Source organism: Diadema antillarum, unplaced genomic scaffold (assembly GCF_040938485.1).
Source record: "Diadema antillarum isolate AM-2024a unplaced genomic scaffold, OU_Dant_1.0 seq00000965_RagTag, whole genome shotgun sequence".
NCBI lineage: Eukaryota > Metazoa > Echinodermata > Echinoidea > Diadematoida > Diadematidae > Diadema > Diadema antillarum.
The window spans coordinates 61,705-76,331 of record NW_027271811.1 but is presented as its reverse complement, the minus strand read 5'-3'; the positions used below and the strand labels follow the sequence as shown (position 1 = coordinate 76,331).

At 38.9% G+C, this 14,627-nt stretch overlaps 1 protein-coding gene across 1 annotated transcript in view; it reads right to left on the bottom strand.

Annotated features, from left to right (window-relative positions):
- The window catches only part of LOC139741945 (uncharacterized), an 86,515-nt gene that overhangs the window by 30,872 nt on the left and 41,016 nt on the right, over positions 1–14,627 (bottom strand). The window contains exon 2 of the mRNA XM_071652513.1: positions 3,713–4,051. Within this exon, the coding sequence (XP_071508614.1) occupies positions 3,713–4,051 (339 nt within the window). The remainder of the gene's footprint in view (positions 1–3,712; positions 4,052–14,627) is intronic.

The window sequence follows — 14,627 nt, the reverse complement described above, 5'->3', positions numbered from 1 at the left end:
GAATGGGGCAAGGTTGTGAGATGGTATCAATGTGAATAGACAGAGGGATGAGTAAAGCAAACATGGAAACAGAGATGTGAACGAGAGAGTGATCAGGACAATGATGGTGGAAAAAAAAAAATAGAAATGAAAGTACAGTGAGACAATGCGTGACAGTATTACAAGTTGGGGACTGGCATAATTACCAGAAATAGACAAAGTGTGAAAATGAGACTTTAAGTAGCAGTGAATATCAAGGAAAGATATGAACAGATATCAAACAAAAAAATATCAATATACCTTGATAAATGTAAATGGAACACATTTCTAACTAACTACTCTTTTTGAACACCCTGATTAGGTTTTCTATTCATGATTCAAACAGAAATGAGAAATTACTTAACAAATAAAAAATAACTTTGAGTATCATCACGGCCTAAAATGCAGCAATCTTTGATTTCAAGTGCTTTTTTGAACTTTCAAATAAAGCCTCCTTTATATTGGGTTTCTTTGAACACCACTAGCAGTAAGTTCAACCTTTGTCACTGTCTTGAAAATGCCACTGTCTTCTAAATGTCCACCTGTGAGAAAATGTCAAATGTTGCAGGATAGGAAAACACTGATTGAATATCAAACAAATGAGGAAAAGAGAAGCCACCTAGCTACCTCTACCAAACACGAGCTTCCTGTCATTTTACATAAAACTGTCCATGAAAAAACTGCATTAATATTGATATGGAATTTACATTTAATTTGAGCATTCTCTGCTGTGCGTGCATTTCAGGACATTTAAGGTGTGGGACCCTGTCTGAAGCTGGGGTACAACCTTTACCCCTCTCTGTGCCAGGGACTTTGGACAGCATAATCAATGCTATGGAGGTTACTGTGCCATTCAACACTCAAAGAACAAAAAGGGGTGTATTTATTGTCAAATACAGAACTGGTGGTCAAGAGAGAAGGAGAGGAGAAAGTGTAAACATGAAGGAAAATGGCCATCTATAGATGACCATTGGTCAGAAGGTAGTGAGAGTACTCGGGCCGCTGCTTTCAATTACACAGCCACAAACACAGCTGTCGCAACGGATTCACAACTGACCGGATAATCTACAAGGTGGGACTCAACTGTTGTTAACATGAAAACGGCAGCAATTGACCAACGAGAGTCCTTTATACAGGACCTAAACTCAAACAAGTGCTGCATACAATGAGGCTGACACGATTCTTAACATTCAGGAACAAAGGCGGACACCCCCACTTGGTGACGCAGACTTACTAAACTGGCTTCACAAGGCAGGGTGAAACCGTCATCACAGCACGTTTCCAAGCACCTTTCTGGATACTCTCAAGTCTAACACAAATGTGATACCATTGATGTCCATGAATCACCATTTTACTACATTCACGTTTCACAAGAATCTCGCAGATTGCTGGGAATTAGAAAGTGACGTGACAGCTTCCTTCTGAAGCTTACTCCACTTTCTGAAAGAGTGGAAACTCACTAGAAAATGAGATTCCCTTCCACTCTGTAGTCATCTGATTTCTGTGGTCAGGCCCAAATCAAAATTATATAAAGGAGGATAGAACATGAACACCTTAGTTTAGTTCTTTACTTTTATGGGGTAGACTTCCCAAACTTGGAGAAAATTTGACGATAAAGTACAAGAAGGAAACATTTCTCTAACATTACATTTTAACTGTGAGTGCCTTCACCATCCTTCAGTTGGATATGTCTGTAAACATGTTAGAAATGTCTGTAAACATGTTAGAAATGTCTGTAAACATGTTAGAAATGTCTGTAAACATGTTAGAAATGTCTGTAAACATGTTAGAAATGTCTGCATTATCATCAGAATTTAATCTTCTGAATACAATCATTATGGTGCTATAAAGTTTAGAGCATCAAGTTGCAGTTTTGAAGTTTGCAATACATTTCCACTCTATCAATTGGATAACTTAGGCATTTGAATTGATAGCAAATTTCATGTATAAGTATGAAATTGGTAAACTTTGACCGACTGATTTGAAGGGGTGTGGCAAAACCATTTTACGCATACAGTGTATGCAAATAGTCATATGAAATGTGCTCTTTATACTCTGTTACATTGTTGGCAGAACAAGGCAAGCTATGTCATCAATTACAGATGCCACCCACAGGAGCACTGATTCAAACTACCAGGGAGATGATAGAACTCTCAGACTTCATACTGAAAAGTCTCCCCTGCCCCACCACATGATTTAGTTTTAAAATAACACCAATTCAATATAATGGGTTTTATCATTAATGCAGTTAGCTGTTTCTGTGGATGACGTTTTTGAGGAAACTGCCTCTAACATTCAGGAGGCAATAGGTGTTGATATCCGTACGCTTTCATCAAAACCAGAGACCAAAGACTCGACTGAATACTGAAGGATTTAAATGTTGTTGACAGATCATGTCCTTTAAAGGATTACCCCGCCATCTCAAGATCCCCCCCCCCCCCACACACACACACACACAAATAGCAAAATAGATTTGAAAGACCCGTTAGGGGCACTTAAGAAAATGGAAAGAGAATAGATGGACTGGTGGGCTGTACGGTGTGAGCATTGCCCATAAAAAGGAGACAAAATCAATAATTCTTCATCTCCGTGATAAGTCCGCGGATCCAAGCCCCTTTCAAAGGCACAGACTCATTACTAATGTATGGGACCGTTAAAAGCTTCTTTCCAACCCCCCAAAACAGTTGTTTTCTTCTGTTGATACTTATCCACAGCTCCGGTGAGCTGATTCTCTGAATTTTGTATGGTGCTGAGGAAAAGGATCTTTAAAGAATACAATGGACTGACGCCACACTGAAGCTCAAGGCAACATGTCCTTCACCAAGTACAGAATGTCTGCTTTCAACACTTTATAAATGTCAACAAATCAACCAATGTGGAACATATCATGGCAATGCCATGGGATCTTTTGTCTTTAAACAACACAACATATTTTCAGACATCATCCCCCACATTCACTATCCATACACACTGTCATATTAATCTTTTTTTTCCTAATCAAAAGGGAAAATGACAATATCAAAATGTGTTCAACAACGACAATTTTTCTCCAAGTGTGATGAACACTAAATTTGGAAACACTCAAAAGGTATTATTTTGGAAGATGAAATTCTATTATCAGTTCGTTACTATCAGACTAAGATGTTTCAAAATGGGTATGAGGAGGGAGGCCCTAGGCTGAGTCAGAGTTATTAAGTTTCATAGCATTGTCCCTTACCTAGGGTGCTTTTAACACCTCTCTTTTTTTCGGCAGAAACAGGTTTTCCAAACGGCTTTCAGGGAATTTTTTAGAGATGATAAACACAAAGCTGTTTTGATCATGGGGTTCAGAAAGCCTTTTTGAAAACAGCAAATTAGTGCATTCCGAAACAGGTTTCAGCAAGAAGCATGTTTCCAGAAGCGAGATATTAAAACACAAAGCTGTTTTGAAACAGCTTTGTACTGCGCACACTGTATGTGACCCCATCTCCTCGAGTCAAACGGCACAATACAGCTGCGCAGCGACAAGGCCAGTTTTCATGTTGACGATGAGTCGATAAACGAAACCTGTTTTGGAAGGCATTTGTACAGGGCTTTGGAACGACTTTTGAAAGTGGGTATGGAAAGCCGTTTCAAACTTGGGAAAGATGATAAATGCAGCCCTAGACAGCCTGCCTCAAGAATCTTTGCCCCAATACTGTAAGTGAATTCTCACCTAGAATGACAAGATTGACGAACGTCCCATTCTCAATGTTCTCAATGTTGCCCAGCTCAATAAGTTGGCACTCGTAAATACCGGCATCCGCCGCGGTCACGTCAGTGATGGTCAACGCCGACCCGCCGTCCTCCAGCGAGACGCGGCCGGTGAAGGGCGGACTGATGATGGGGTCAGCCGAGTCGAAGAGGACGTAGAAGGGACGCGCGATGTCCTGCCGCTGCCACTGGAGGATGAAGAGGGCGACGGGGAAGTCTGGGGCTGGTGTTGGGAGAACCTGGTCGCAGGGGAGGGTCACCGTGTCCCCGTCCCTCGCCTCCACCAGGATGGCACTGGACTCTGTTGAGAACAAGAAAATATGGACACACCTGGATTAGATATATTCAGTGCATTGAAGTAAACTGTGCTTTATACACAAAGGGGAGTATTGTTAGGAATGACAGGATGAGATAAATTAGTTGGCTAAGAATGATAATGGCATCAAAGTTGTCACTAAAGCCATAGTGTTCGACGCACCTTGACGGCCTTCTCATTCTCAACTGACGAATTGTTCTGAAGTACAACTGTACATCCAGTAAAGTTACTGGGTAGCATATCAAGCTTTAAGCACAGTTCACAGGTTTTGGCTGGTAATGGTGTATTCAAAGTATTAAAAAACAAACAAACACTGAGATACACGGTTTAAAATGATATCTGGTATTAACATTTCTTGCTAATCGTTGAGTTAGGTATTCTAATTGGTGATTCTAACAGTAGCATTAGGACAGATTTGATAATGAGGATAACATACAGAGTAAGAAAACTGTACTACAGCTGCAACAATCGAGCATCAGCTCTTTATAGAAATAATTGATCTATTAGTTGATGAGGACTTCTGAGCAAGGATTTGCGCATAGACTTCACAAAAAAAAGAGACAAGAGCCCCACAATAAAACTCTCATTGCTCTCTCTCTCTCTCTATTTTTCCTGTTTTCTGTTCTTCTCTTCCTCTTTCTCCAATTTATCTCTCTCCTTTCTCTCTTATCTCTTTTTCTTCTCTTTCTTTCTCTTTTTTTTTCTGTCATATCCATTTCTCTGATATGATTGGCCATGACACATCACCATGGTAATGAAGACGAGATCAATAATAGATTATCCCGTCTCCCTGCATGGCTTCTGCAATCAGTTTGCAGGCGATACATGAGTCACTCCACTCGGCTATGGAGAAATTTCTTACCTCTTCTGTCATATGGAATACAAATTATAGATGCAGAATACATAAGATGATTTTTAGAACAAAGTGTTAAAAAAAGTCCCCAAAATCAATCATTTTAGGGGGAAGGAATGATGACATCAGGCACGGCTTGAGCTAAGCTGACCTGACATCACTTCAAGGATTGCATTTCCACAGAGAATTCAATCAAAAGCACAATCATTTGAATTGAATTTGGTATAGAGAATATGAAAGCAAGTTATTTTATTCAATTTCCTTTCATTAAGATTTCAAAAAAAAACTACACAATTAACATTCCAAACATACACTTACAGATCAATGAAGGGTAAAAAAAATGTGAAATCCCATGTAAATACAGAATGAACTTTAAATGATAATTCAAGTTTGTAATACAAAATGCATTTAAATCATTCTAGAGTAAGTCATACAAAAAAGTGTAGTCTTACTGGAAAATCAATATTTTGAAATAAAAGATTAAAATCAATATTTCGAAATAAAGATTAAAATCATTAACAAAAGAGCAATTGGGTCTTACATGTACATCCTGTAACATCATATTTTGTGGCATTCTTATTTCCATGAATTTGCTAGTCAATCAATATTTACACTTTAATCAAAGTCTCACAAAAATGTTCTCAAGTGATAAGGGGTTACTTTTACATTTTTTGTTGGCTCTTTCTTTTTTATATAGATCCGATGAGTACTGCAAGATTTCATATCTAACATTGGGAGACATTTTTGATTCATGCAAAACTTTGTGACATTTGCAAAAGTGATATAACCTGTAGTAGTATGACCAGATCTAAAGCTAGCTCTGCTATCCTCTGACCTGTTTTACTACATAATAACGGCAATGTCAATTGCTCTTGGCTCCCCCATCCCCCCCCCCTTTGGAGAACATATATTTTAATAGCTGACAAAATCCTATGGGAGATTTATTACAGAACAAATCTCTGCCATATGCTGTCTTAATTCCATGCCATTCTTGCCATTTTTCTATAATGTGTTATCACACCTTTCATAATCAGTAGCTTTTCATGATCAGCTATTCATTCAACACTATGTCATCTTCCATTCTGACTTTGCTGATTTATTTGTTTTCTTTTGCCTTCTCGCCTTCTTCCGTGTTTTCCTCGTCACTAAATGACCAACGGTTTGATTAGGTCCATTGCACATCAAGCAAATCACATGGACTGTAATTACGGGCAGTGTTAGTCTACTTCCTAGACCACTAACAATTTCCTAATAGTTCTTCATTACTACATCCTTTCTTATCCATTTCTCTCTCTCTCTCTCTCTCTCTCTCTCTCTCTCTCTCCTGTTCTCTTTAAGATGATCTATCTTTTTCTCTATCTCTCTATCTATATCCATTGGTTCATCTTCATCTATTTCTCAATCTATCAAACAACCTATTTTACACATCCATCTTTATAGAGGTGCCTGTTCTAAACACTAAATCTAGCATGTGCGTACTGTAATAAAGAGAAAAGACTGAAAGGCAGACTATACTGCTGCAGCCATAAAATAGTCTTGTATTATTCTGACAACTAATGACCTCATCAGGGAGGAGAAGAATAAAGAGAAAAACTGAGTCTCATTGACCCATGAAGTCTGTAATGGACCAATTGTAATTAGCCTTCATCGAGTTGTTTTCTCAGTATGCAAATTAGGAGAAAGAAAAGGTTAATTTCAACAAGATTAACTTGTCTACACTTGCAGACTCTGTTATTGTCCAGTATCAATCTGCATGGAATAGAGAAAAAATCAACAACTGTGTCTGCTTGAGAAACTACCCTATAGAATAAGTCTGATATCATCAAAATAATATGTTTCATGATATCAGAAGTCCACATCCATAAATTAAAGTCTTGACAGAATTTTAGGTACTGTCTTTAATAATCGAGACTACACATTTCTCAGAGTTTAATTGCAACTTGATTAGCATATTAAGTGTCCTGAAGTAATTACAAAATAATTGTTATTTCTAGAGTCAACATATACTGTATATGTGGACATCAGCTGTCAGTTTGACCATATCTTTTTACTCCTTCTACATATAGTCAATTCAGGTTCCAGCGATACAACATGCACACAGGTTGTGAAGAGATCAAAAGCACTGTATTTACCTTTAATCTCCCACTATAATTATGTTTGCCTTACCATTTCCCAGGTTGTTGATGCTGTTGTTTTTGTTTGGCACATAACATGATTAAGATAAAAGCATGTAAAGTAACAATATCAATTGCATAACCTGTATCAACCCTATATTCACAAATAGATTGAATGAACTACAGAATATACTACCACATACTGCAATTTCTTTAAATGACCCGAGAGGCACACAATTCCAACCAGATAAATTTCCCATGTCTTTTTTAATATTACCATGATTGATCTGGAATGTCTTTACTAGGACTGCCTTTGGGAATGGAGAAAATGACACATATTGTGAAACTATGAATACATTGTATATTGCCTGTGTACCATGAAGCATAAAAGCTTGACTGCGCTTGTAATATACAATCCAAATCAGACTCATTCATCCTACTTTACATCTTCCTATTAAAGGTCAAAAAATCAGCATGACTGAGGATTGAAGATATGCGTAATGAATGAAAAATGCTACAACACACAATGTCAGATTTACACAGACACTTTTCAGGTTTGGCTTTGTTTGCAAAGTATATTTCATGTTGCTTTGATAAGATTAATGTTACAAGGATATTTAAAGACTATCATCTTCTGAGGTTTAACATTGCTACATGTTTCTGCTGGGTGATGCCTGTCTAAATGGTACTATTTTGGAGTCAGATTTGAAAAGAATCAGACCCCCTTTGAGAGCAGTTTAACCTTTATTCTCTTTTTCTTTAGAAAAGCAATTGATGCAAACGACACACTTTGGGGGGTTGGAATGACCCAAATGAGCCAGGGAACACAATGGGGTATTAAATACACACATCATTATATGCAGCATTGCACGGGAATAATGAGCTTCTGTGTCGTTCAGACCCAAACTGCTGATAACTTTGTGAGTCACCTGGCTTGAGAAAGATTATATTGGGTGTAAGTTTGGCACTGTAGGGGGCCATATGAATTTTTATTTTACCAAAACACTATGCCTTCTCCATGGCACACGCACACTTCAGAGAAACATGCCAACATCAAATGATTGTATTCAAAGAAAACTAATACACAGTGTCAATATCTTGTTTAGCATTCTTTCAGCCTGTGAGGAAAGGGTCCAAAAGGAGTTGCTGCTTCTGGAACAAATGAATGTGACACATGTAAAAACAGCAAATTGTACAACATCGAATATAGGCAACTTATAAATCTCTTCTTTCTAACCACTTTTGCTTTCCTTTCTTGTTTCTTTCTCTCACTATCTTTTTCTTTCTATCCATCTCTCTCACTCTCTTTATATTTTTCTCTCACTCCTTCACCTTTCACTCTCCTTCTCCTGAAATTTTTCTCTCTTCCTGTCACTCTCCCATAATGCAGAACTTCTGAGCCACAACTAATTATCAAAAGCAACAAGCCTCAGTCCATGACCTCAGTTCTATACACCATGTGTCTTGCTCTCTAAAATTAATTCATTCTTAACCCGTTGAAGACTTGTCCCCAAGTATACTCGGGCAGGTGTCTATATGGGAAATGCATGTTGTACTATGTAGCAAAATCAGCCCATCCTCAATGGGTTAAACGAGACATCTGTTCCTGACCCGTCGTGCAAAGTTTTAAACTTTTCTCAAAACAACTTTGATACTTCGCAGTCGAGTAAAATAGAAGAAAAAAAGTTAAACACACACTTTAACATCTTATCAATTCAGACTGAGAATGGTTCAATAACATGAAGAAATTGCACTTTCCTGCATCTAGGCCTACACTTTGAGGTCCTGCTCGGAGCAGATTTGTGATGGGGTGGGGGGGTTAAGGGGGAGGGCTTTTGATGAGGACAGTTTGAATAACATCTCAGCCCGCTTTGGGATTGTAACTGTCCTTCGGGCCAGCTCAAGAGACAATGGTGTCCATGGACCTAAATCCAAGGGAGCGGCTATTTCCACAGTAACTCTACGCTCCGCTGCCCCTGGGGAACCGGGGAGAGGATGAGCCCCATGGAGGATTTGCCCCCCTCTGTCTACCGATTCTCTTGGCGACCACAAACGCAAAGGCCCTGTTTTCGTGTTTTCACTCCATTAACAGCACGCAATGTATCGTCTAAAGGGAAAACACAGCCTCCTCCACACAAAAAAAAAGCCTCTCCACAGACTTTGAGCTCAGATTTTTCTGGGTAAACAGATCCGTGTTTTGGGAACATCGTAAGTCAGTTGTTAGCGGGAGGTACAGTGTTTGGAGAAAGGGATGGCCTACCTTCAAGTGTAATAGTGTGGAGACGTTGTGTGGAGGCGGGGATGGGGTGCTATTGAAAAAAAGACTCTCCATAAAGGAGCTAGGATTTTATGTGGGTGAAAAAAAAAGAAACTTGTTTTTAATAGTGACCCTTAACATGTCAATCAGACTTTAAATTCAGCATTAATCCATGTTCAGCTAGGCTATTGCAAGTGTTGCTTGAACAAAGCAGTGTTCCATTGGTATGAAGGACTGTCTTACATTAACTTTCCCTAAACCAAAGTGTACTTACATGGATACAGACTAAGCCTCGCAATTATGGAGGCAAAGGAATGGCAAGCAAAATATTACAATAAACTACATGTATAGAGCTACGGACTAAATAAATGGTTCAGATAGTGATTTAGAGACCTTGATACAGTGATGCATTTTTGACAAGATCAAAACTACACAGTCAGAGTTTCTAGTTACTTTTCTTTCTTGATTGAAGTATCAAAAGATAGTGTCTACAGAAAGGCAGGGAAGACGGAGTTTTTTCTGTCATACAGTGCATTCTCATTCTGACGAACAAACATGGTTATAACGAAATTCCGCTTACAATGAAGTAAAAATACAGGCCCTGATATTATCCGTACCCTATGTTTTTTAGAATTGGCTATTTGTTTGGTTATAACGAAATTTTGATATAACGAAAGAAAACTGCCAGTCCCAAGGACTTTGTCATAACAGGAGTCCACTAGAATACCAGTGAGGTACATATAGTCTCAGAAATGATATATTGACATCTCCCTATTAATACACACAACATACATTTGTACATATACAAAACTAACCCTCACACCACAGCATTTTTCAAGATAAAGTACACGTAGTGACTGCATTTGCACATTAAACCCTTTTGTCTCAGGGACTTTGGATGATGTGACCAACACGATGGGGTTTTTATATGTACCCAAGCAGTGAAGAGCAGATCTCACTCTTGATCTAAGGATGGAGATATACAGTATTATGACATGACCACATGATAGGCCTACATTATCTCTGTTTCATTTTCATTGTGGTACAGAAATCACAAAACTTGCATCGCTATTTAGACAAAGAGACAGATAAAAGAAAAATTGCAGCTGCAAAGCTTAAATTAATATCTGCTGAACACAATGCTGTCTGAGCATCAGAATACAAAACAAGAACTGAAACTTGCTGTGTATCACGTATGAAATACAGTGTTTGGAAATATATCAAACAACTATCAAATATATATGAAAACACATGAGGTGAATGAATCCCACACAAACTTTGATCAATTTTTATTGTGATTGGAATCACTGACAGGTTATCCTACTTAAAAAAAAAAAAAAAAAAACACACACACACTTTCTAGCCTAAAAAGTGCAATTGCTACCTTTGATCTTCTCATCCCCTTAAAAACAAACAAACAAACAAACAAACAAACAGACAAACAAAGTTTCCATTTGTTGTCTTTGATTTTGTCTGTTGTTGCAGTTGTTATGTTTGTCTTCCATCAACCATTTTGGGGTTTTGCTTTGCTGCTGCTGCTGTTGTTGTTCTTGTTGTTGCTGCTGCTGTTGCTGTTGTTTTGTTGTTGTTTACAGCAGGAAGAGGGATTTGAGGTACCCCTATAGCAAAAGTGGGAGGTGAGGTACCCCTAGCACTGCTTCATGGTCCAACCGGAAAGGATTCCGTGCTCACTCAATCGGGACGAGTTGACGGTTAGACCGTTTGAATTTGCCCCTCTGCTTGCACACCAAACAATGCCTTCCCTTGGCCCAATCCACTCACCCTGAGCCTCCGCTCACTCCGCGGCCAGCTGAAAAAGAGAAGAGCTTACAGCTGGGTTTTCTGGGGCAGCGGACGTTTTTCGTCGGGGCTAGTGGGAGAGCATTAACGGTTGGTAACGTTTCCCATCTCCCTCCCCCTCTCCCTCTCTCTCTCTCTCTCTCTCTCTCATTCTGTTTTGCATTTACCGTATTTCAAAAGATGCGGTCTACAGTGGCGGTGGTTGGTATCTTGCCCAGATGGCTTAGAACGTGATACGCTCCCACTCCAATGAAAGTCACTTGTACACCAGCGACATTGTGGTATCAGATCCTCCAAGTGATACCATTCTTCATTTCCTAAATTCTCTTTCTCCCCCTTCTCCCCCCCCCTTTTTTTCTTTCTCTCCCTTTTTCTCTCTCCCTCTTTATTTCTTCTCCCCTCTCTCTCCGTCTGTTCTCCTTCATTCTTCCTTTCTTTCTTCTTCTCTCTCTCTCTCTCTCTTGCTCCATCTCCATCTCATTCTCTGTGTTGGTGTCATCGCCATGGTGACACTCTTCCTCTCCTCCCACTTTCTACCACTTTGAATGATGCAGGTTGCTGATTGCACCAGGCTCCTCCCAAGTGGACGTCACTGGCACCACCGAGACAAGGAAAAGTTAGATAAAATTGAAAACTTTTGGTTTTCATCAAGAGATGTAAACTGATGTGGATGTCGACCCCCCAAGGCCAGAGAAGATGAAGGGAGAGAAATATATAGAGAGAAGGAGAGAGATGAATATCTCCCATGGTACAAAAAGCTAACATGGGACACAATACAAAAGTTTCTATTTCTCTCTACGCTGTGTAATCAAGAAAATGTAATGTACAGTTTGTACTTGTAAGCGAAGTCTTTCATGCATGTACCAGCAATTCAAATGTCGCACTGCAGCAATAATGTTAACTACAACTGTAAAACAATTGTAGTAATGTTTGAACACTACATTGTATTCCACGTAAAACTACAGAAGCTGATTTTTGGAGTTCTAGTTTTTGATTCAAATTACCATGCATCCAGTGTCTTCTGAAATGATCAATTATCATTTTTGAGCAGTGAATCAGCACTTGCTACAATCATGTCATGCTTAATATTTCTTTGTTCGGAAAACCATTAACATTAAATATCAATCTTACAATATCCCAAAATGCTTGCAATACCAAACATATGTGTCAATGGCTCAAACCTATAGTTATTCAGAAAAGGAATCATTGAAATCCACTGGAATATAGAGATGATTTATTACCTATGTTGTTTATTATGATGATATCACGTTCTTACTTTCTTTATATTCCATGATACCCTGATCATTTTTTAAGTACCATTACCTAACTTTATTTCCGAACAGGTCTACTTGAAAGACTAGTAAATTTGTAGACATTGCAATATAATCCCACTCAATTTATGATTATCTTCAAGAGTGCCTAATATCACAAGCACTAATACTTTATTCACAAAAGGAGAGTATTCCAATATCAAACTTATTCAGCCATACCTATTTTTTCATCACCAGCTAATTTGAAAGTGAGCATATCTCTTTTCATAATGCCATTGACCCTTGACCTTTCTTTCTTCAAGCACCAAACCTGGAGGTTATATTTGATTGGGGGCGAGGGTAGAATGTATGTATGATTGGGGTTGCCACGGGTCACCTCTTTATCGAGATCATGAAAAGAAATATTCAACCCTACTCCACACACACGAAGCACTCCAATTAGGATCTGTTTTCTCACCTTTAGACATGCAATATGGACTCCTGAAGTTGTATTAATGTCTTGGTAGATGTGAAGGGTGGGGTAGGGAGGGGAGGGGAGGAAGGAGGGGGACGGCAAATTGAAGCACAATCATAACAAGGGGCTCCTTCACATCTGAAAATCAATGTGTCTACTCAAGGAGGTACTAGGCAAAGACCTAGTACCTCCTTGGTCTACTCCAGCATTTTATACATAAAAGAAGAGCAGACATTATTCTCCAGAATGAAAATATCATCATGACGAGCACATTGCAATGCTGCCAGTTCAGCTGCTGGTTGCAGTTTAGGTTTCGATTAAGTTTTTTTTTTCTGTTTATTTGTTTTATTTGTTTCTTTGTTGTTGTTGGGTTGTTTTTTTGTGTGTGTATGCAGGTTCTTATTTACCATGTGAACTCATCTTCCATATTTAATGATTAGCATGTTTCACCACTGCATTTTATTAGTTTTCCATCACTGAGCAAGTTACGCTGGAATCTACCCATAGAAGCTACTGAAATGTACATGTACACACTGTACATAATTCATCCATCACTTTGGGGATGAAAATTAACTTAATTGCATCATGCCTGAAACATTCAAGTTGACTAATTGGACTAGAATGAAAAATCTCATTACCTCATACCTGCAAATCAGGTTTAATTGAGCTGTGTTAAAAATCACATTTGCACTTAGGAATACAATAGCCAAACAAGAGACTTGTGTGAAATTTGAAGGTTTTCACATTCAGTGGATCATTTCTTTACCTTTCCGTCTTTTTTCAAGATATCTTTTAATAAAAATATGTCTTGTAATATTCATTGCTCAAAATACACTTTTTATGTTGTCTTTTTTTTTCTTTTCTTTTCTTACCCTGCAGTTTGCACAGTAGTTTAACACTCCATTTGCCTCAATCTGGTTCTATTTACACTCTCCACCCGATGTAAACATGGCTAACCACAGAAGACACACACTACATGGATCCCCTCTGTTACGCTCGCTCACATCTGTGCACTGTTCGCGCCAGTCCATTTAAAAGCCTATTAAAATGGTTCTACCGCACGTGTATCACAATGTTCATATCGTGTGTGACATGATATCAAGTGGGTTCCCAACACTTGTTTTGATCGGTATTACTTTCCTGCACTGGTTATATTTCCACAATGAAATGGCAAGGCTGATTTGTTTGGGTATTAAGATACAAATTGATACAGTTCTAAATACTTCCCACCCACCACACTATGCTCAATGCCTGGATATTCTTCTCTCTCTCTCTCCCTCTCCCTTTCCCTCAATCCCTCTCCCTCTTTGCTTTCTATCTCTCTTTCTTCTATAAATCTACTTACCTTCCCTTTCCTTCTTTCCTCTGCCCCTCCTCCTTCTCTTTCTTACGAAGATTTAAAAGTTTTCCTCTGTCACATACCAGAGCGGCACATGAACCCATTTTTTTTACAGGTCCAACCTGCTTGTCGGACCAGAAAGTACCCAGTTTTTCCATGTTTTACTGGTCCATTCCTGAAAAAGTTACTGGTCCAACAGTAGTTTTTACTGGTCAAGGACCATCAGACCAGTGCGAGTGTGCTGCCTTGCACATACAGCTAAACTTGGTTTCTCTCTTTCTCACCTTCTTCTTCTTCTACCCCATCTGTAGACTGATCGCCATCTTTTCCTACCAGGGTGCTACATAAGCACTCGCCCGATTGCCTGGGGCTAGTGAAAATCAAAGTCCAGCAAGTGTTTTCGAACAATGAGAAAAAAACGCTTGCCCGAATTGAAGCCCCTTTTTTTTCACTTATTTGCGTCTACAAACCCA